The 16,717-nt window shown below is 40.8% G+C and overlaps 1 protein-coding gene across 1 annotated transcript in view; it reads left to right on the top strand.

Annotated features, from left to right (window-relative positions):
* The window catches only part of faf1 (Fas (TNFRSF6) associated factor 1), a 57,310-nt gene that overhangs the window by 24,276 nt on the left and 16,317 nt on the right, over nucleotides 1–16,717 (top strand). Inside the window, exons 9-15 of the mRNA XM_083888641.1 lie at nucleotides 5,974–6,069; nucleotides 6,172–6,295; nucleotides 6,700–6,763; nucleotides 6,855–6,936; nucleotides 11,540–11,694; nucleotides 16,332–16,468; nucleotides 16,554–16,642. Of these exons, the coding sequence (XP_083744767.1) occupies nucleotides 5,974–6,069; nucleotides 6,172–6,295; nucleotides 6,700–6,763; nucleotides 6,855–6,936; nucleotides 11,540–11,694; nucleotides 16,332–16,468; nucleotides 16,554–16,642 (747 nt within the window). The remainder of the gene's footprint in view (nucleotides 1–5,973; nucleotides 6,070–6,171; nucleotides 6,296–6,699; nucleotides 6,764–6,854; nucleotides 6,937–11,539; nucleotides 11,695–16,331; nucleotides 16,469–16,553; nucleotides 16,643–16,717) is intronic.

Raw genomic sequence — 16,717 nt, 5'->3', positions numbered from 1 at the left:
AGTGTAGTAAAAGCAGAATGCAAGAGGAGGTGTTGCTCATTTCTAGGTGACAGATTAAGTTGACCTCAAATATTATTTGTAATATTTTACAGTGTTTATGAAGTCCAGATAAATGGCAACACTATAAAAACCTAAACAACATAAGTGTACTTTCTTTGAGTATCATCACAACAGTCATGATAGTCCTGGAAAAATATACTCATCAGACTACACTACAATTTAAACTTTTCTTTAAGGAGGTTAAAGCTACAGTAGGCATGATTGCTGGGCAAATCTTTTGAGTGTTGAGTTTCATCAGCAGATTATAAAAATAGTCAGATTTTGGGGTCATTGCTCTTTGTCCTGAACTCCTTTCATCAGATGAGCATGAACATTGTGATATTGGCAAAGCTCTTCTGAACAGTGATAAAGATGATGACGATAGAGGTATCTGTGATAGATGACCATCAACAACAGTACATGATGGTGATAAATAAATACAAACATTTTTTTATTTGTGAGCTTTACAAGCTCTTGCTCCTGCTCATCTGTAAATTCAGTAGACATGTAAAAATGAAGGTCTCTTCTCATCACAGTTGTTTTGACTGACAGTTTATCTTCCACACCTGTTGGAGTGATTGACAGCCAGTGGGACATCCCTCTGACAGCCTTCCTTAATCGTTGATATTTCTGCAGTGTTTCCTGTGTTTGCTAATGTATAATGCTGTGGCACCTCCGATAGGTGTGTTGCCTTGTAGGCCAGCAACTCCCTCCATTTCCCTTATGACATTAATGTCATACCTCTGCCTGGTGGTTTCCTTAGCAACAGGCCTCAGCTGTAAGCTCAGGCAAAGCCCCCATTGTGTGAATGGCTGCCTTCAGGTGACATTCAGCACTGAGTTAGTTTTTCTTTTGCTTTCGTCTTAATGAAGTGCTTCATCCAAACCATACATGTTTTCACCTTGAAATGTAATAATTTATATTATGGGGATTTGCTTTTTGGCCCCATAATGTGACTGTATAATAGATTTATGTCCCCACAACATTAGTAATACCTGGAACACTGTGTACGAGCGCTTGTACGCGAGGCTCATGCCAAATGGAATGGAAGAGATGCCGCCACAATGCCCAATTACACATCCCACTGATCTAGTCGTCATGTATTTATGGCATCCTTAGCCTCCAGCTCTGTGTTTGCATTTGGATGTATGTGTATGTACACTTCCTCACTGACACACTGTGCAAAACCCCAGATACTAATTACAAGAGTCATATCTTCAGCAAAGCTCAAAGGAGCCTGGACAGGGAAACCAACCGGAGTTTAGTGTGGGCTGTGCTTCCTCTCACTGTTCCTCCCTTGCTCCATCAAAGAGAAAGTGGGCTAAGGTGGTAGTGTGTTTGTGATTCCTGTCAGTGCAGCTGTCAGTAGTAATTATCTCACACTCACAGCCAGACACCTAATCCAAACACTGAAGAAAAAAATGAAACACAGAAAGAATGGAGGGAGAGAATGAAAGGAAGAGAAGAGAAGGGGAATGGGGGGGTTTGGGGGGAGGCTGGTTAACAGAGAGAGAGAGAAAATTCTTTCCTTGTATCGGCCTCTGAATGCTTAGAGCGTCAATGCAAGTGTTAATTAAAAGAATCCAAAAAAAAGAAGAGCCAGTTCCTTTGTGTGGAGATGTGGGAGAGGGTCAGTTGGGTGGGTTAACCTCACCCCCCCCCCCCACCCTTCGTGCCCTGTGGGGCTTTAGCCTTGTTTCCACATTTTACCACTGAGCCACCAAGCTGCACTTGTGTACCTCAACATTGGGAGAAGCCATGGGGTCAAAGTGACGAAGTGCATTGAGAGCCTCTCGACTCGTTTTTTTTTCTTCTTCTCCCTTTTCACCTCCCCTCCTTGAATCCATGTCAGCCCAAACCCTCCATGCTGTCTTTGACAGGGGAAGCGATCGACTTTATTTATACACTTTAGACTTTATTAGACCCTCAAATGAAAGCCTCTCATTATGAGGAGTGGGTGTAAAGGGTTTATCGGGATCCTCCCTGCAACCACTGGTGAGATTCATGTATTTGACTGCACACTTGAGGATCTGACAGAATTTTCTTGGGGCCATTCCTTCCCAAGCTTAAAGCCCAATTTATACTTCTGCGTAAAGTGCTCTGCGTAGGCTACGTAGAGACTCTGCGTCGACGCAGAACCTGTCGAAGAGCCTCTGCGTCGTCTCCGTCTGCACGAAATATTTTTTAAGTGTCCGTCACTCCGTCAAGGGACTACGGAGACGGCAAGAGCTGCGATTGGTCCTCAGGACAGGCTGAGCTAAGCTGCTCTGTGCCGGCTCTCGGTGCGCTCCGGGCGTCCTGACAGAGGCGGAGCAGATCCCCGCCGATAACGCCGCTGCCGAACTATAAATACGTCATATCTTAACACACACAGCACATGTTTAGACTCTAAATGGCCAATTTCTCGCCTCAAATTATCTTTAAACTGCGTTCCGTGACACAGAAAAGTGAGAAACGGCCACTTTTTCAACAACAACAGTCTTTCTCTCTCTTTCTTTCTCGGACGCCATTGCTCACTGTAGCCAGAAGCACAACAACCTTGCGCAGCGACCCCTACTGATCGGGCGGGAAATTGCAGCGAGTGTCCGTCACCACGACGCAGAAGTATAAATGCTCGAGGCGTCTCCGTGGTGACGCAGACGGATAACGCATACGCAGTCGGAGAAGTATAATGTGGCCTTAAGGCTCAAATGCAATACTCACATACCCAACCATTAGACCTGCCACCCATTAGGCCTTCAATGAATTTAGCTGTTTTTTAAGTAATTGTTTCTTTCCCCTCTTGTTAATCCTAACCCCGCCACCAACTTTATTTATACTGTTGGCCGAATTGTTTTTAGCCCATTACCTTAGCCATTACCATTACCACTACAATTTTCTGGAGATCAATGAGTGGCTCAGGACCAAGGCTCTAAATCATTTAGGGTTAAGTTCCATTGGCAGAGGCGAGGTGTTCTTCATCATAGGTGTTGGTGGGGATACTGTGCTGTCCTTGAAATAATCATCATGGTCAAGAGCAGCCTTGCAACTAATTGGTGATTGACTAGGAACACTATCTTTCTTGTGTTTTCTGTGCATACCTTTTGCTCCGTGGCTGTGATTTGTCCATGGTCTCCTAGGAAGAGTTTTAATAGAGTGCTGAACAAAAGTCATATTATTTGTTTTCATTTCCGACTCGTTTTACCTCTACACTTATTAAGATGTTGAGGCACTGTTGACTGTTGGTCCCTTTCGTGCTGATGTCACTCTTGTTTTGTGCAAGTTCATCATTGTATGTCAGTCTAGCCACTGTGTGTTTTGGAGAGTGTTCTTTGCTAAAGACAACATGGGAGAGATATACTCATCAGGATATTACTCATTCTTGAACTTTCAGGGCAGATACTTATTCTTTTCTCACGTCTGTTCTTGGTTACCAAGCTGGTGGGAATGTAAAAAGACTGTTGTAATTATAACTACTTTCATTATATCCCCGTAAAGCTGCTAAAAAATGATCAAATGTTTGTCTCCTGAGGATCACTGGCTGGCAGAGTCGCCACAGCATATACATACTCAAATCACACAGAGAACAGATTAATTATGAATTATGTATAAAGTCACATTATTCATGGTTCAGAACAAACTCTTTCAAAACAAACCAGTTACTGATTTAAGTTTCATGGCTGTTGATATATATTCATATATCAATTATGCATAGTTTCCAGTTAACGTATTATATATATATATCATTGAGCAACTTAGGGTTTTAAGGCAATGAAGCAAGTTTGTCGGCTCTATCTCATTTTGCACTTTAAACACTTCTACTCTATTATAATGTTTGTCCACAATTTTACAGACGTTTAACAAAATCTCAGATGATAGATAACTGTGTATTATCTCAGTCACCGTGAACATGAGATGCATTTGTTTGGGGAGTTTTTTTGGTATGTTTTCCTGTTTCACCTAACTTACTTTCCAACACTGAAAGAGATAAGGTAGCGTGATTGTTGAATATGTCGATGTAATATAATAGACCAGGGGATTTACTATCAGATATTTTGGTTCTTATCATTGCCAGTTACACAGCAAGATTCAGAAGTGAGTCCATGTTTCTGACAAGGTCCAGTGGTTACACTGTTCTCCCTTGTTGCAGAAGCTGAGGCCGGTATAAGGGGCCACTTCATATTGAGTGTGACTGAGGGAGAAACTCCCTGAAGTCCCTTTCAGACTCAATTGGCGTTGCATGTAATCGTCTCCTGATTCAAACGCGTCCAGCTGCTCTTTGTGTGTCATAGCACCTGACAATAGAGCAGATCACAGGACCTCTGCGGGGGACGAGCAGCTTCTCTGCCTCTTATCACACCCTGCCTGCCTGCACTGCCTCTGCCCTGCTGTTTTGAAGTTCACTCTCCCATAAAAGTATTTGCATCTGGGCTTTCCTCCTTAAAAAGTGAAGTGAATGTGAATTAATCTATTGTTGCACTCCTGTGATGAGCCTTGGTGGATTCAGGCCATAAGTCATGGGTGTTTGTTTACCGGTCCTTTTACTGGTCAACTTTGTTAACAATGGGTGACCACAGGTTGATAAAAACATTTAGCTTTTTTTTTTATGAGTTCGGTCTTTGTAACAGGATAGCACCAGAGAGAGGCTTTTCACTACATCCTGCAATAACCTTACCTCTGCTGTCGCTCATGTCATGGCCCTAAATGTGGATTTCCACTGGGCGTGTTACAGCCGCGGCACGTCAGCGGCACGGTTTTGCTTCGTCCTCTGCCCGGCGTCAATCCCCACCGGGTGCGTTACGGCAGGGCAGCGGTGCCTTGGGAGCCAGCCGTATTCACGGAAGATCACGTGATAATCCTGAACGTTCACGAGATCCCGCGATAGACTGTGTGTATAAAGGAAACAACAAAAACACAGCTTCTTTCGTTCTCCGATGTGGAAGAACTGTTGATCTGGTGTCATAAATTATTTTATGTTTCTCCACTTCAACTATCAGTCTCTCGTCGTACATTATGACTCCCCGAGATGCTCTGATTAATTGATTGTTGACCTGGTAGCACCGGTCACGACGTAATGTTGATGTGAAGTTTTGATGGATTTGGCTATATGACCTGCGTATTGTGTTTTATTTTGAAAGGGGGGCGGAAGTGTTTTACTTTGATTCTGTGTCGGACTTGCTGTCTGGTGCGATCTGCTCTTTTGAGCTTGGCGTGACTCAGCAATGGCAACGGCAAAAATAGAATTGCTACCTATCGATAGCGCTGCGGCGTGGCATGCTGCTTCTGGGACGCTGCTAAGACGCGTTGCAGCGCGTCCGTTGGAGATGCTCACATTGATTAGAATGAAATGATCAGCAACGGCGACCGTACCACTGACATGCCGCGGCTGTAACACGCCCAGTGGAAATCCACCTTCCGGGTCTGAGCTTTGAATATAATAATTTCATTTTCAATATGGGCAATATGGGCAAAAATAATATCTTGATTTCTTTGGATGTTGATGATAATGGTTATTAATCAAAATGCAATCTAATGTTGTGTACAGGTTATATCAATGGACACTGTGTTTAAGGAAAACAACTCTTATTTCCACAGCTTTAAAACAATAATCACAGTATTATCGTAGATGATATATCCTACCCCTCATCTTCAGTCTTTGGGAACTAATTATTCAGGTTTTCTCTTACTGCAAACCATTGTCACATTATTTTTTTGCTGCAGTTGTACTTGACATCTCACTTAGGTCTCTACTGATTACAGACATGAGAAATGATTAGTCTTAAAATATCATGTGTTACAGGTACAGGCCAAGCTTCTACAGTGTGTGGTCTTGTCCTGATTTAGAGTTCAGTCTGTGCTATGGAGGAGTCTGTTAATCTATATATACTTAACTGGCTGGCCTTACCTTGAAGAATACATCGGATTTCACTCTACTGTTATGTTTCTTGTTTTCAGATGACACTAGCTGTTTCTGGAGTCAGCTATCCCTGCCATCACCTCAGTGTTTGTCGGAGGTCCTCCACAGCGAATGCCCAGGAGCCCACAGAGGAGGTATATACATGCACTCCTTCTGTCAGTATCTGTGTTGTGCATTTCTCTCATTTGTTAACACCTCTCTTTGTCTGAAAATTCATGATAAAATAATGTTTACAGTGTGCCGACGTCCATATGATCAGTGACAGTGAAGGTGATGATTTCGAGGACGCGTCAGAGTTTGGTGTGGACGATTCGGAGATGTTTGGAATGGGCTCCTCAACCTGTCGGAAATCTCCTATGAGTATGTTCAGTGGAGCCTTTGATAATCATAGAGTTTATCTCTTTAATGTCTCATATTGTAGTACTTGTAATTCCATGTATTTTAGGTCCCATGTACAAAATTCATACGAAAAGTTATGTCAACACCTAGCTAGAGTAGTAGCATAGGATCTATCCACTATCCTGTGGATGGTCTGGCCAGACAACCAATAAGAGGACAGGATCTGAGACCAACACAAAATGCCACGTTCTTGTTATAGCTTGAGATGGCAAACTGTTTTTACTTTTGATATCAAAACGTTCTAAAGAAACTATAGAAAAGTATAACCTGGGTTGTTTTAAATGTTGCTTTAACATTGATTTAAAATCCGTGCAACATGAATCTAAAACTTGACCGTGCTTTTTATTTTTAATTCCTCATTACAGTGCCAGAAAACAGTGAGAATGAAGCTGATGCCTTACTGCACTTTACTGCCGAATTTTCCTCAAGGTGAGCCATGGTATGAAGTTTTACAAGGCTGGAATGTAGCAATGTGTTTAATTTACTGTTCACGTGTCCTTTTCCATACGTGTGTGTGTAGATATGGAGAGAGCCACCCAATGTTCTTCATTGGCTCTTTGGAGGCAGCATCTCAAGAAGCCTTCTATGGCAAAGCCAGAGATGTAAGTAAGCTATTGAACTGTTCAGAGCCTGATAGAAAGTATACCTTGTCTAAAACACATTGTTCATTTAAACTTTTTTTTACCTCTGAGGTTCTGATCTTACAAATGTCGGCTTGTCCTTTTTTAACCCTGATGTTTTTCCTGCCCGGTGGAGTCAAGTCATCGCTTTTTCGAAGCAGTTTTCTTTGCCCAAGACAAAATGGAGAAGATTGTCTGCCCCACACTGTTGTGTGGAGATGGCTTTATAGCCACATTGATATAATTTCATCAAAACCTCAACAAATTTTCACCCTGACAGCTGCGGCTTTATTTTTAGCTGTTAATTTTTTTCCCTTGTTCCTCAGCTTTTGTCCTTTTAGGGATGCTTGTATCAACTGACAGATTGTGCGGATTACAGCCTTATTAGACTGTGAGGACACTGCAAGATGTTAGGGGGGTTCAGATCACCAGCCACACACAGAGGAAGGGAGGGTGCAATAAGTGATACAGTGCAGATAACGGAAAGGAACGCAGTGAGAAAGTTTAAGGAAGGCAGTGTGTGTGGAAAAAAGGAGGAATAATAGGCAGGGGAAGTTACAGCATAAGGTTATGGGATATAGAGAGTGTGAAATAAAGATGGAAAAGAATCTAAAGAGGAGCTTGGCATCTTGCCTGCTTCTCAGCAGAGTTCCTCAATTAAGCCAGCACAATATGGCCGAGGTCTCCCTGGTGTTCCCACACACTGTATTGCATTGTTGTGCTCTACATAGCACAGGGGCAAAAACAATATTCATTTGCACTGTATTTTATTTATTATTTTTAAAAATTCTGATAGAGCTTTATTTAGCCTGCCAACTGTGAGAATGGCTTTATGGAAGCAAAAAAAATAACGTGAAAACAGAAGCTATTTGATCTGTTCTGTGTTTGTCTTGTTTTGTCACAAGCATCAGAGACAACAGGCCAAATCATGCTGCTTTTCATGGTTACATTACACAGTAGCATATGTGCACGATTACTCTGCCCCCCCCCCCCATTCCATCCATCTAACCAATATCTACCCATCTTTGCTTTATGCCTCGACTTGAAAAGAAATCTACTTTTTGTGTCCTCGTCCTCATAGAACGAGAGAGTCCACTTCATTAAGCGGATACTGAAATAGGTCAAATTTGTCTGAAGGGGGGACTACTCAGTGGGTTTCTAAACACAGGAATCAGTCTCACTCTCTCAAAGCCTGGGAGAGGCTAATCACTAAGCAAAACACCAAATTTGATGAAGTGTTTCTGAAGGTGTGTGTTGGGGGAACTGTTGAGATTGACTCAATCCATCCTTAATGAAAATGCTTTGGGCTGCAGAGCTGAGCTGAGCTGAAACCTCTTGGGGATCAGTGGTTAGTCAGAGTGTACAGAGAGATAGGCCACCCATCACTAACCACGATCCTGGCTAAATCCCCATCAACGCAGTGGTTAATCACTCTAACCCCACTCTCCTCCACTCTAGACTCATCTCTCCTGTCTGCCACACACAAGGCCACATCAAAATTCATAGCCTTGCTCGAGAGGGGAGTTTAGGGATTTATCACTCTCAAGTATCTGCTTTAAAACCCAGAAATAGCCTCCAAGAGTCGAGAGAAAGGAGCACCAGAGAATCCGACTGGCAAATGGCATACAGATATACATGCAGCTATCGGATCAAATCAAAAGCTACACTCTCTTTAGTTGTTGACTGCACCTGAAATGATTGGTTGTGTGTGTGTGTGTGTGTGTGTGTGTGTGGGTGTGGGTGTGGGTGTGGGTGTGGGTGTGGGTGTGGGTGTGGGTGTGGGTGTGGGTGTGGGTGTGGGTGTGGGTGTGTGTGTGTAAAAACACACATCAAAAATAATGCAGGAAAGAAATGTAAAAGTATATAAAGTTATCCTTCTTTACCAGTCATCATTAGCTTTAACATGCAGTTTTTAAAGTGAATTTTAATTCAATAAGTGTAATCACGCTTTGGAAAAAGTCAGCATCAAATTTGATGCCGTTTCTGTTCATTAAGAAAAAAAAAGAAGTGTTTTCAGCCGCATGTGGAGAATCTCCTGTGTGGCTGGGCATCAATTTAAATGTGTTTTCCCACATTGTGTGCAGGGTCATTAGATCAGTCATATGAGCTCCTTATTTTGAAGTATTTGCTTTTCCAGACTGAGCCTGTCATTTGTAGAACAGCCACTATCAGGACCTCGCTGCCCTTCACTCACTCTGTACCTTGTTGTGTGTGTGTGTGTCCGTGTCTTATTCAGTGGTATCGGGTAACTCTAGTGTTAAAAGTGCCTTCGTCGTGACAGATGTTATCTTAATAACATGCGTTTATATCAGTTCTTCATATTCCTGCTGGTGAATGATTATACCTAAGACGGTACAACACTAAGCAACTGTGTATCGAGATATTAAATTCAGATGTTTTTTTGTCATAACGTTATTTATTAATGAAAGAATTAATTAATTCATTCATTCATTAATTAAGATCAGACCATGATTACTGAAGTTAAGCATTTTTCTTGTATTATTTTTATCATTAAACAGTTATAGTTTATCAGATGGAGGGGCAAAAAATCGGTTAAATATATGGAAAATGTTTGATTCTTTATTTGTTATCGGCCCTGTTTCTGAAAATCTGCATCATCGCCAGAGAAAGATCCACATCCAGCCCATAACCCAGTGTGATTGTTGTTTATTTGTTTGTTTGTTTCTCCATGACATTAAAATGAATCGCTGTGGTTTGTGGATAAAACAAACATTATTTGTGATTTTGGGCCTTGGGAAACACTGATATTTCACCACTTTCTTTTCATTTTATAAAAAAAACAGTTTGTCAGTTAATGAAGGAAAAAATGACATTAATAAATAATTAAAATAATTGTTTGTTACAGCCAGTTGCTCTGTGGGATTAATAATTAAAAATAGTGCCTGTACATATTTTAAATCATCAAAAATGTTGAACTCCCTTCAATTCGTCGAGAAAGGTTATTAAGAAACATCCTTGGTTCACCATGTTTGAAACAAATTCTGCGCGGTGAAGACCCGCTGACTCCAGCTTACTCAAAAGTGCACAGCGCTCTGCAGTGTGAAATCTTTTATTTTCTTTTGCATACACAAAGCAAGCTTAGATTTAGGTGAACAGGTGTGAGGAAGGGCTGTGGGGTCACTATCTCGCTCAGGTCGGACCTAGTAATTTAGCTGAACTGAGGGATTTGCTCCTCCCTGCTAAGACAGGCAATACAAAAGATCCGACTTGAAAGTGGAGAGGCAATAGAGGGGGTATGGACAGTTTAACGAAGATGAAGGAGTTCAGTTAACCAAAATGCCCACTTTGATTAGTCTTTATATTTACTCTAATTGAGCATGCATGTGCGAGTCCTTAACTTGTGCCGAGCAGACCAGTTAAGTTTATGCATCTGTGCATGCATGTTGTTGGTACATCAGTATTTGAGTGTGCATCTGTGTTTTGTTTTTTTTTCTTCATGTTGTAAAACTCTCCCTCCTCACCCTCATTCCTCTCTCAAGACTGAATTTGCTTGTCTTCTCAGCATGAGTGTTTAATCTTTTCAGGCTGTTGAATCGGCCCACTGAATGAGTCCCCAGCTCCTTCTCTCTAGTAGCCCTGGAGATTATTCTAAAGCACTAATCGCTGAGCAAACACAGCAGTGTTCTCCCATTCCCATTCTACACAGGCCACAGTATAGCACAACTTCTTCTTTCAGTTCCCTTTAATTTTTATGCCCTGTGTATATTTTTTTGCTTTTTGGCCCAGGTAGCCTACATTACAGCTTCTGAGAAACAGATCCCCTGACTCCCCCTTCACAGCCGCGGTTAAAAATGAACCAAGCAGATACTAAGAGAGATGTCTTATTTGTTCTTTTATAGCTAGAGAAGTGACATGTAATTTAGAGAGCATTATTTCCAACATTGTCCCCTGGAACCTTTTATGTTTGTGGGTGTGTTTGTTTTTTAATTAGATTGTCAGTAGGGAGAATCTACCAGGCTTATATGATGGTGTCAATATCCTTGGATTTGGAGCTTCGTCAATATTGTCTGGCCCTGCCGCTACTAACCTGAACAGGCTGCTGGCATTTGGTGTAAAATAAACAGAGTGATTTGTCTGTTTTGTTTTCTCCATATTTCCGTCGCCTCCATGAGAAGTTTTTTATTTACACCAACACACTACATTTGATTTTGCGTGGTATTTGCCTGTTTTTTTTGTTTTTTTTTCTGTGGTCTTTAGAAGTCATGTTGGCTCTGCACTCAGTGGTCTTTCATGTAATTTTATAGTCCTATAATGTGGAAATAACTGTGATGAAACACCAACACAGATCAGAGATGAATGGATGTTTTCATTTCAGAGATTACAGTCTCATCAATGATTACTTTCTTGGGGTATAGGCATGCTTTAGCTCTGTTATTCCTGGAAGATCACTTTAAAAAAAACTGTGCACCCATCTGTTTACAGCCAGCCATTTATTCTTTTGCTTGAACACTAAACCCACCTACCTATAAAATCAGTCTGTTGCCAAAGCCTTTATTCCTGGCAGGAAAAAATGTCCTCATCCTCAAAACCTTCCATTTATTTGTTTTTATTTCGTTCTCCACAGAGAAAGCTGCTGGCCATCTACCTCCACAATGACGACAGCGTCCTCAGCAACGTCTTCTGCTCCCAAATGATGTGTGCCGACTCCATTGTCTCGTACCTGAGCCAGAACTTCATCACATGGGCGTGGGATGTCACTAAGGAAGCTAACAAAGCCAGGTACATTACCTTTTTTTTTTGTGACCAGTGGCATAAAACATAAAAGTAACAAACAAATAAATATTGTCAGTATTTAAAAACTAAATGAAACGGCAGATAATTACTTCATGTAACTCAATAATTGGAGTTTGATCCCTGTGTATCTTAGTGCCTTTATTAGAGGTGTGTGATAGAGGTAGGTTATAAATACTGATGCATAAGAGAATAATTAAGTACTGCACGGGCCGCACACAATAATGGGAACACTCATTTAAAATACAACAGACAATCAACAGAGAAACTTTTATTATGAAAACTGCCAGCAGAGACAAGTTGTGTGACGTCTCATATACATCTATAGCGAGCTATCTATGAAGAGCGTTGTTTCCTGCCAGAGGGCGTTACATTGGTTGTGTGAGGTCAGCTACCAGAGCTCTTTATCTACCTCTATTAACTTTTATCTGTATTATGTCTGCCCCTGTCAAAACTGCAGTTGTGTTTACTAATAGGTCGCTCACACCGCAAACATTAGATATAGATTTAATTTGTATGCTGAAGTTTCTATCATTTAGTTTAGGTTGTCAGATTAAATATTGAAATCAAGAAACAAACCATTTTATAGATTACTCAGATCATAATAATACAATTATTATCACATTATTTTGTGAGTCTTACCCCGGTGGTATCCCTTGCCCTTTGAGCTTCATAATCAAGCCAGTGAGAAAACTAAAATAAACTGCCCTTTAAACATTGAATTTATTCTCCAGCTTTCGCACAGATCCTGGCACCTGTGTTTAGAATTGCCTTCTCCTCGCTGTAAAGTTTAGTCGAGCAATAACTGAACCCTCTAAGCCCTCACTACATACTTAATCCTTATGTTTTATTTATATGTGACTCACTCGCAGGACGGGTGGACTGTTTGCATAAATACTGAGGTGTATCTAATAAAGAGGATATTAAAGAGAAAATTAAATGTTGTCAGTAAGAGAGCAGCTCGAGTGTATAAAGAAGAAAATGCCAGATAACCCTGTTATTTTGTTTATTTAGTCATTGGTACCCACTAAATGGTCTTTGCATTGTTTTTGCATTGGTTTTTAAGCACTTTTAAGACCACAATTTTGATTGTTCTCTTATTTTAGTGTATGAAAAGTTTTTAGACGATAATATGAAAATTGACAGTATTTTTCACGTCTTTTAGAAATAATGTGGACATGTTCCTAATTGCTGGCATTCAACTCTTACTCTATTGCTCACACTCTGTATCTCTGTCTTCTCATTCTCTCTTCAACTTCATTCTCTTTTTGAAACTCTCATTCTTACAAAAGGCATTGCGTTTGTATGGTGAGGCCCCCGATTGGCCAATCTTGACTAAGCTGTGTGAATAGAGGGTCAGTGGGAGATGAAGGACTCCCTCCGAGTCCAAAGATCTCTATCTCTCAATTTCTGCTCTAAAGTCCCAGTGTAGTTCCAGCAGCCTGTGTTTCTAATTGACAATTTTTTTGTGCAACAGCTGTTTATAAAATGTTCTGCCACTGTATGAGTACTGTTATTGCAGTGTACATTTTCTAAAAAATGTTTTCACCCACAATAATTCAAAAATACATCTGGTCTCTTTTGTATCAGTGACATCCAGATCCCCTGCGTACAGTTGAATCTGCTACTTATTACACTATGCCAACTGCAAACTTCAGCCTCATCCTCCTCTCATTTAAAAGAAAAAAAAATGTATTCTCTCTTTCACTACCTCAACTCCTCCCTCTCATCAGAACCTCAAGATTTAAGCCTGCCCTCGGGTAGCAGCCATTTAAGAAAGACTCGCACCTTGACCTCAACCCTCCATTATTTCTTTTAAGGAAATTCCCTCTTTCCTCCATTCCACTCTCCATTCTCTCCCATTAGCCTCCTTTGCTTTTTGCCCCAGCTGAGCCTTTTTATTGCACATTAAAAGGCAGGCAACATCTGGAGCTTTTCATCGCACACAGCCAGTCACAGCTTTGCTTCTAACGCATGCATGCACATGTGCACGCTCACTCGCTCACACATAACACCGCTTCCCCGCATTCTCACGCTCTCTGGTTGATCCAAAGTGACTGGTGATTGGCATCAGTCACACAGGCTGTTAGAAGGGTATTCTGATTGTGGTTGATGAACCTGCTGATATTGGAATGTGCCTGTTGCTTTGCTCTGTGTATTCTCACAGGCCGCCCAGTTAAATAATTAAGTATGCAAAAAATGCAGTTCCGCTGATTGGATGATGAGTGTAATTGTCAGTCACCCATGGGAAATGAATCTGATAATGCTTTTCGGTGCTTATCTCGTCAAATGCTCTTTTTCAAATATGTTACCATCCCACGTCCGAAACATTGGCATTTATTACTCTGGACAAGTGATGTTAACTTTGAGTTACATCATATTTCAATAATTTAGTCAGTCATAATAACGCAAACTGATTCACAGAAACTCACATTCTCACATTCCTACATTGTATTTGTTACCTCTTTATGACATTGACCATGTCAGGATGGGTAGTCCACTATGGGGATCAAAACCTGGTCCTACTGAGACGGAACCTCATTCCTGTAGAACTGGTTAAGTAAAGGGCTAAGATTTAATAGTTTTTGGTTAAAGTTATGGTTAGGATTTTACTGGTAATGGTTAAGGTAAGGGATATTGCTTTGTTTAAGGTGTCTAAAGGAATGGAAGTCAATGCAGGGTCCTAAGAAGAATAGCTGCACAAACCTGTGTGTGTGTCTTAATTTCTTGTTTCATACATGTTTGCACATCATGGTCTTCATACATCCTACTGGCCTATTTTAAAGCTCATTGAAATGAAATGTTCTGTATATGTAAAATGACTGTTGCCATGACGCATTTGTTCCACACGAACAAACTCTTTACTCTTTAACGCCTATGTGAATCGATCCTTTACCTCTTGACATCCTCCTACCTGAAAGCGTTACTAGTAAACAAAATGTAATTTTCAAATCAAAACCGGTCCATATTTTTGTCTGACATAGTGAGCTATCAAAGCATCTCGTTCCAATACTTCATTTTCATACAGGTTACTGGTTTAAAAAAAAACATAAAAAAATTCCTGCAGTGCTACTGTACTAGTAAGACTCATTAGCTGCTCAGTCGTGAAGCTGTCACTCACATCTTCACGGTCTACTGTGATTTGAAAAAATGTCCAGGGAAACATTAACATTAACAATAATTATTTTAGCTGTCTGAGTGTGATGGAGACAAGATGACTGATAAATTAGATGCTGTCAATGTCATTTAACATCAGATTCTTAAACACTGTAGTTGCAAGGTCTGAGCAGGTGTTTCCTCTACATGTAGATCGTTGCCCCTCAAGGTTTTTAAAGGCCACGGGTCTGGTACAGACTCGGCTACATTCTTTACCATGTTATGTTATGGCTGAATGAGACTGTGATGAACTGTTCACCTTAGCTCCTGGAGTAGCTTGACTTCCTCTTTACCTCAGTATTGTGTCCATACTTGAAGTTATGGGTGGATTCTTAAGTGTTTCATATCCTGATACAGAGTGAGTGACAGTGGATATGTCGTACTTCCTGACTGAGTAGTTTTTATGTTGTGGTGATGATATTAACTGCGGTGGACTGACTTTCTCAGTTTTGAGTAAGAAACTAAAGCAGGTTGGTTTGTGCTCATGGAGATGTAAGGTTGGGTTACCCTTCAAGTTGGTATCCATTGTTCTCTGGCCTTTCATTACAGGTTAGAGTTTCTCTGTGGGCTATTGTTATGGTCTGCCTCGGTCATGGTCTGAACAGGGACAAATGTCAGGACAGAATGATCAGTGGGATTTAGGATGCCCAACTTTTTCACTGCAGGAAGCAGGTCACTCAAAGGTCACTATTATCTGACGGCATCTTAAATTCAGTACTTTGACTTCAGCCACATTCACTATCTTCAGTCCATATTTTTAGCGTGCTGTGTAATATTACTTTAAAAAGTACCACAATAAGCTCAAATACTTGATTTCACAGTTTTGAGAAGTCTGCAAGTAGCTCCTGTGGCTTTGGATTCATGTTTTAATGAGTTACACCCCCTTTCAGTCACCATCCTTTCCCATCTATCTTCTTCTTCTTCTGACCTGCTGTCCCTCCATCCATTCCATTACTTCTCTATTTTACCAGCCAGTTATTAAAGTAGATCTTATTAAAAGGCAGGAGAAAAAAGCTAATCTATATTTGCATTCAGTCTATAGCAATTCATTAATATTATGACATTTACAGGGAGCTTGGCAGCACCCTGGCTGCCTGCTACCCTTTTCCCTCTCTGAAATGTTAATTTAAAAAGTTCTGTCTTTGTAATGGAATAAGAAATCCTCTCTTGCCCTATCAATTCTGGATGTCTGGTGAGGAATACTAATTCATCTGGGGTTCCAATTGAGTTAGCTTGTCAATCTGATGGAATATGGAAAGAAGGAACAAATGATTAAAAGTCCTTTTTGCCACAAGTATATTTATATTTCTGCTAAAGTCTGAACAGCTGAAGAGTACACCTGTCCTTTTCAGTCTTTGTGTATGTTGCATGTTTATTCACATATTCACATTCATGTTGTATGGCATTTTATTTCAAATCCGGGCTCTGGAAATTGTAGTCAATTAAATGGAAATAATTTTTTCTTTCAGACTACTCACCATGTGCACGAGGCACTTTGGTAGTGTTGTGACACAAACTATACGGACATACAAGACAGACCAGTTCCCCCTGCTCCTCATAGTAATGGGCAAACGCACATCCAACGAAGTTCTAAATGTTATTCAAGGTAATTTCAATCTTATAAATGGTGCAATAATGTCACATTTTGTCGATATAATTGTCTGTATCTGATGTTTTTGTCTTATCTGTAGGCAATACAACAGTGGACGAGCTGATGATGAGGTTAATGGGAGCCATGGAGATCTTCACAGCACAGCAACAAGAGGACATCAAAGACGAGGTAAAGTCTGAACTAGGGCTGGATATTCATCCTCTATACATTTATCATCTTCTGTGGTGACCCCTAGAGATAATG

Source organism: Microchirus variegatus, assembly GCF_963457635.1.
Source record: "Microchirus variegatus genome assembly, chromosome: 4".
Taxonomy (NCBI): domain Eukaryota; kingdom Metazoa; phylum Chordata; class Actinopteri; order Pleuronectiformes; family Soleidae; genus Microchirus; species Microchirus variegatus.
This window is presented reverse-complemented; position numbering and strand designations above follow the sequence as displayed.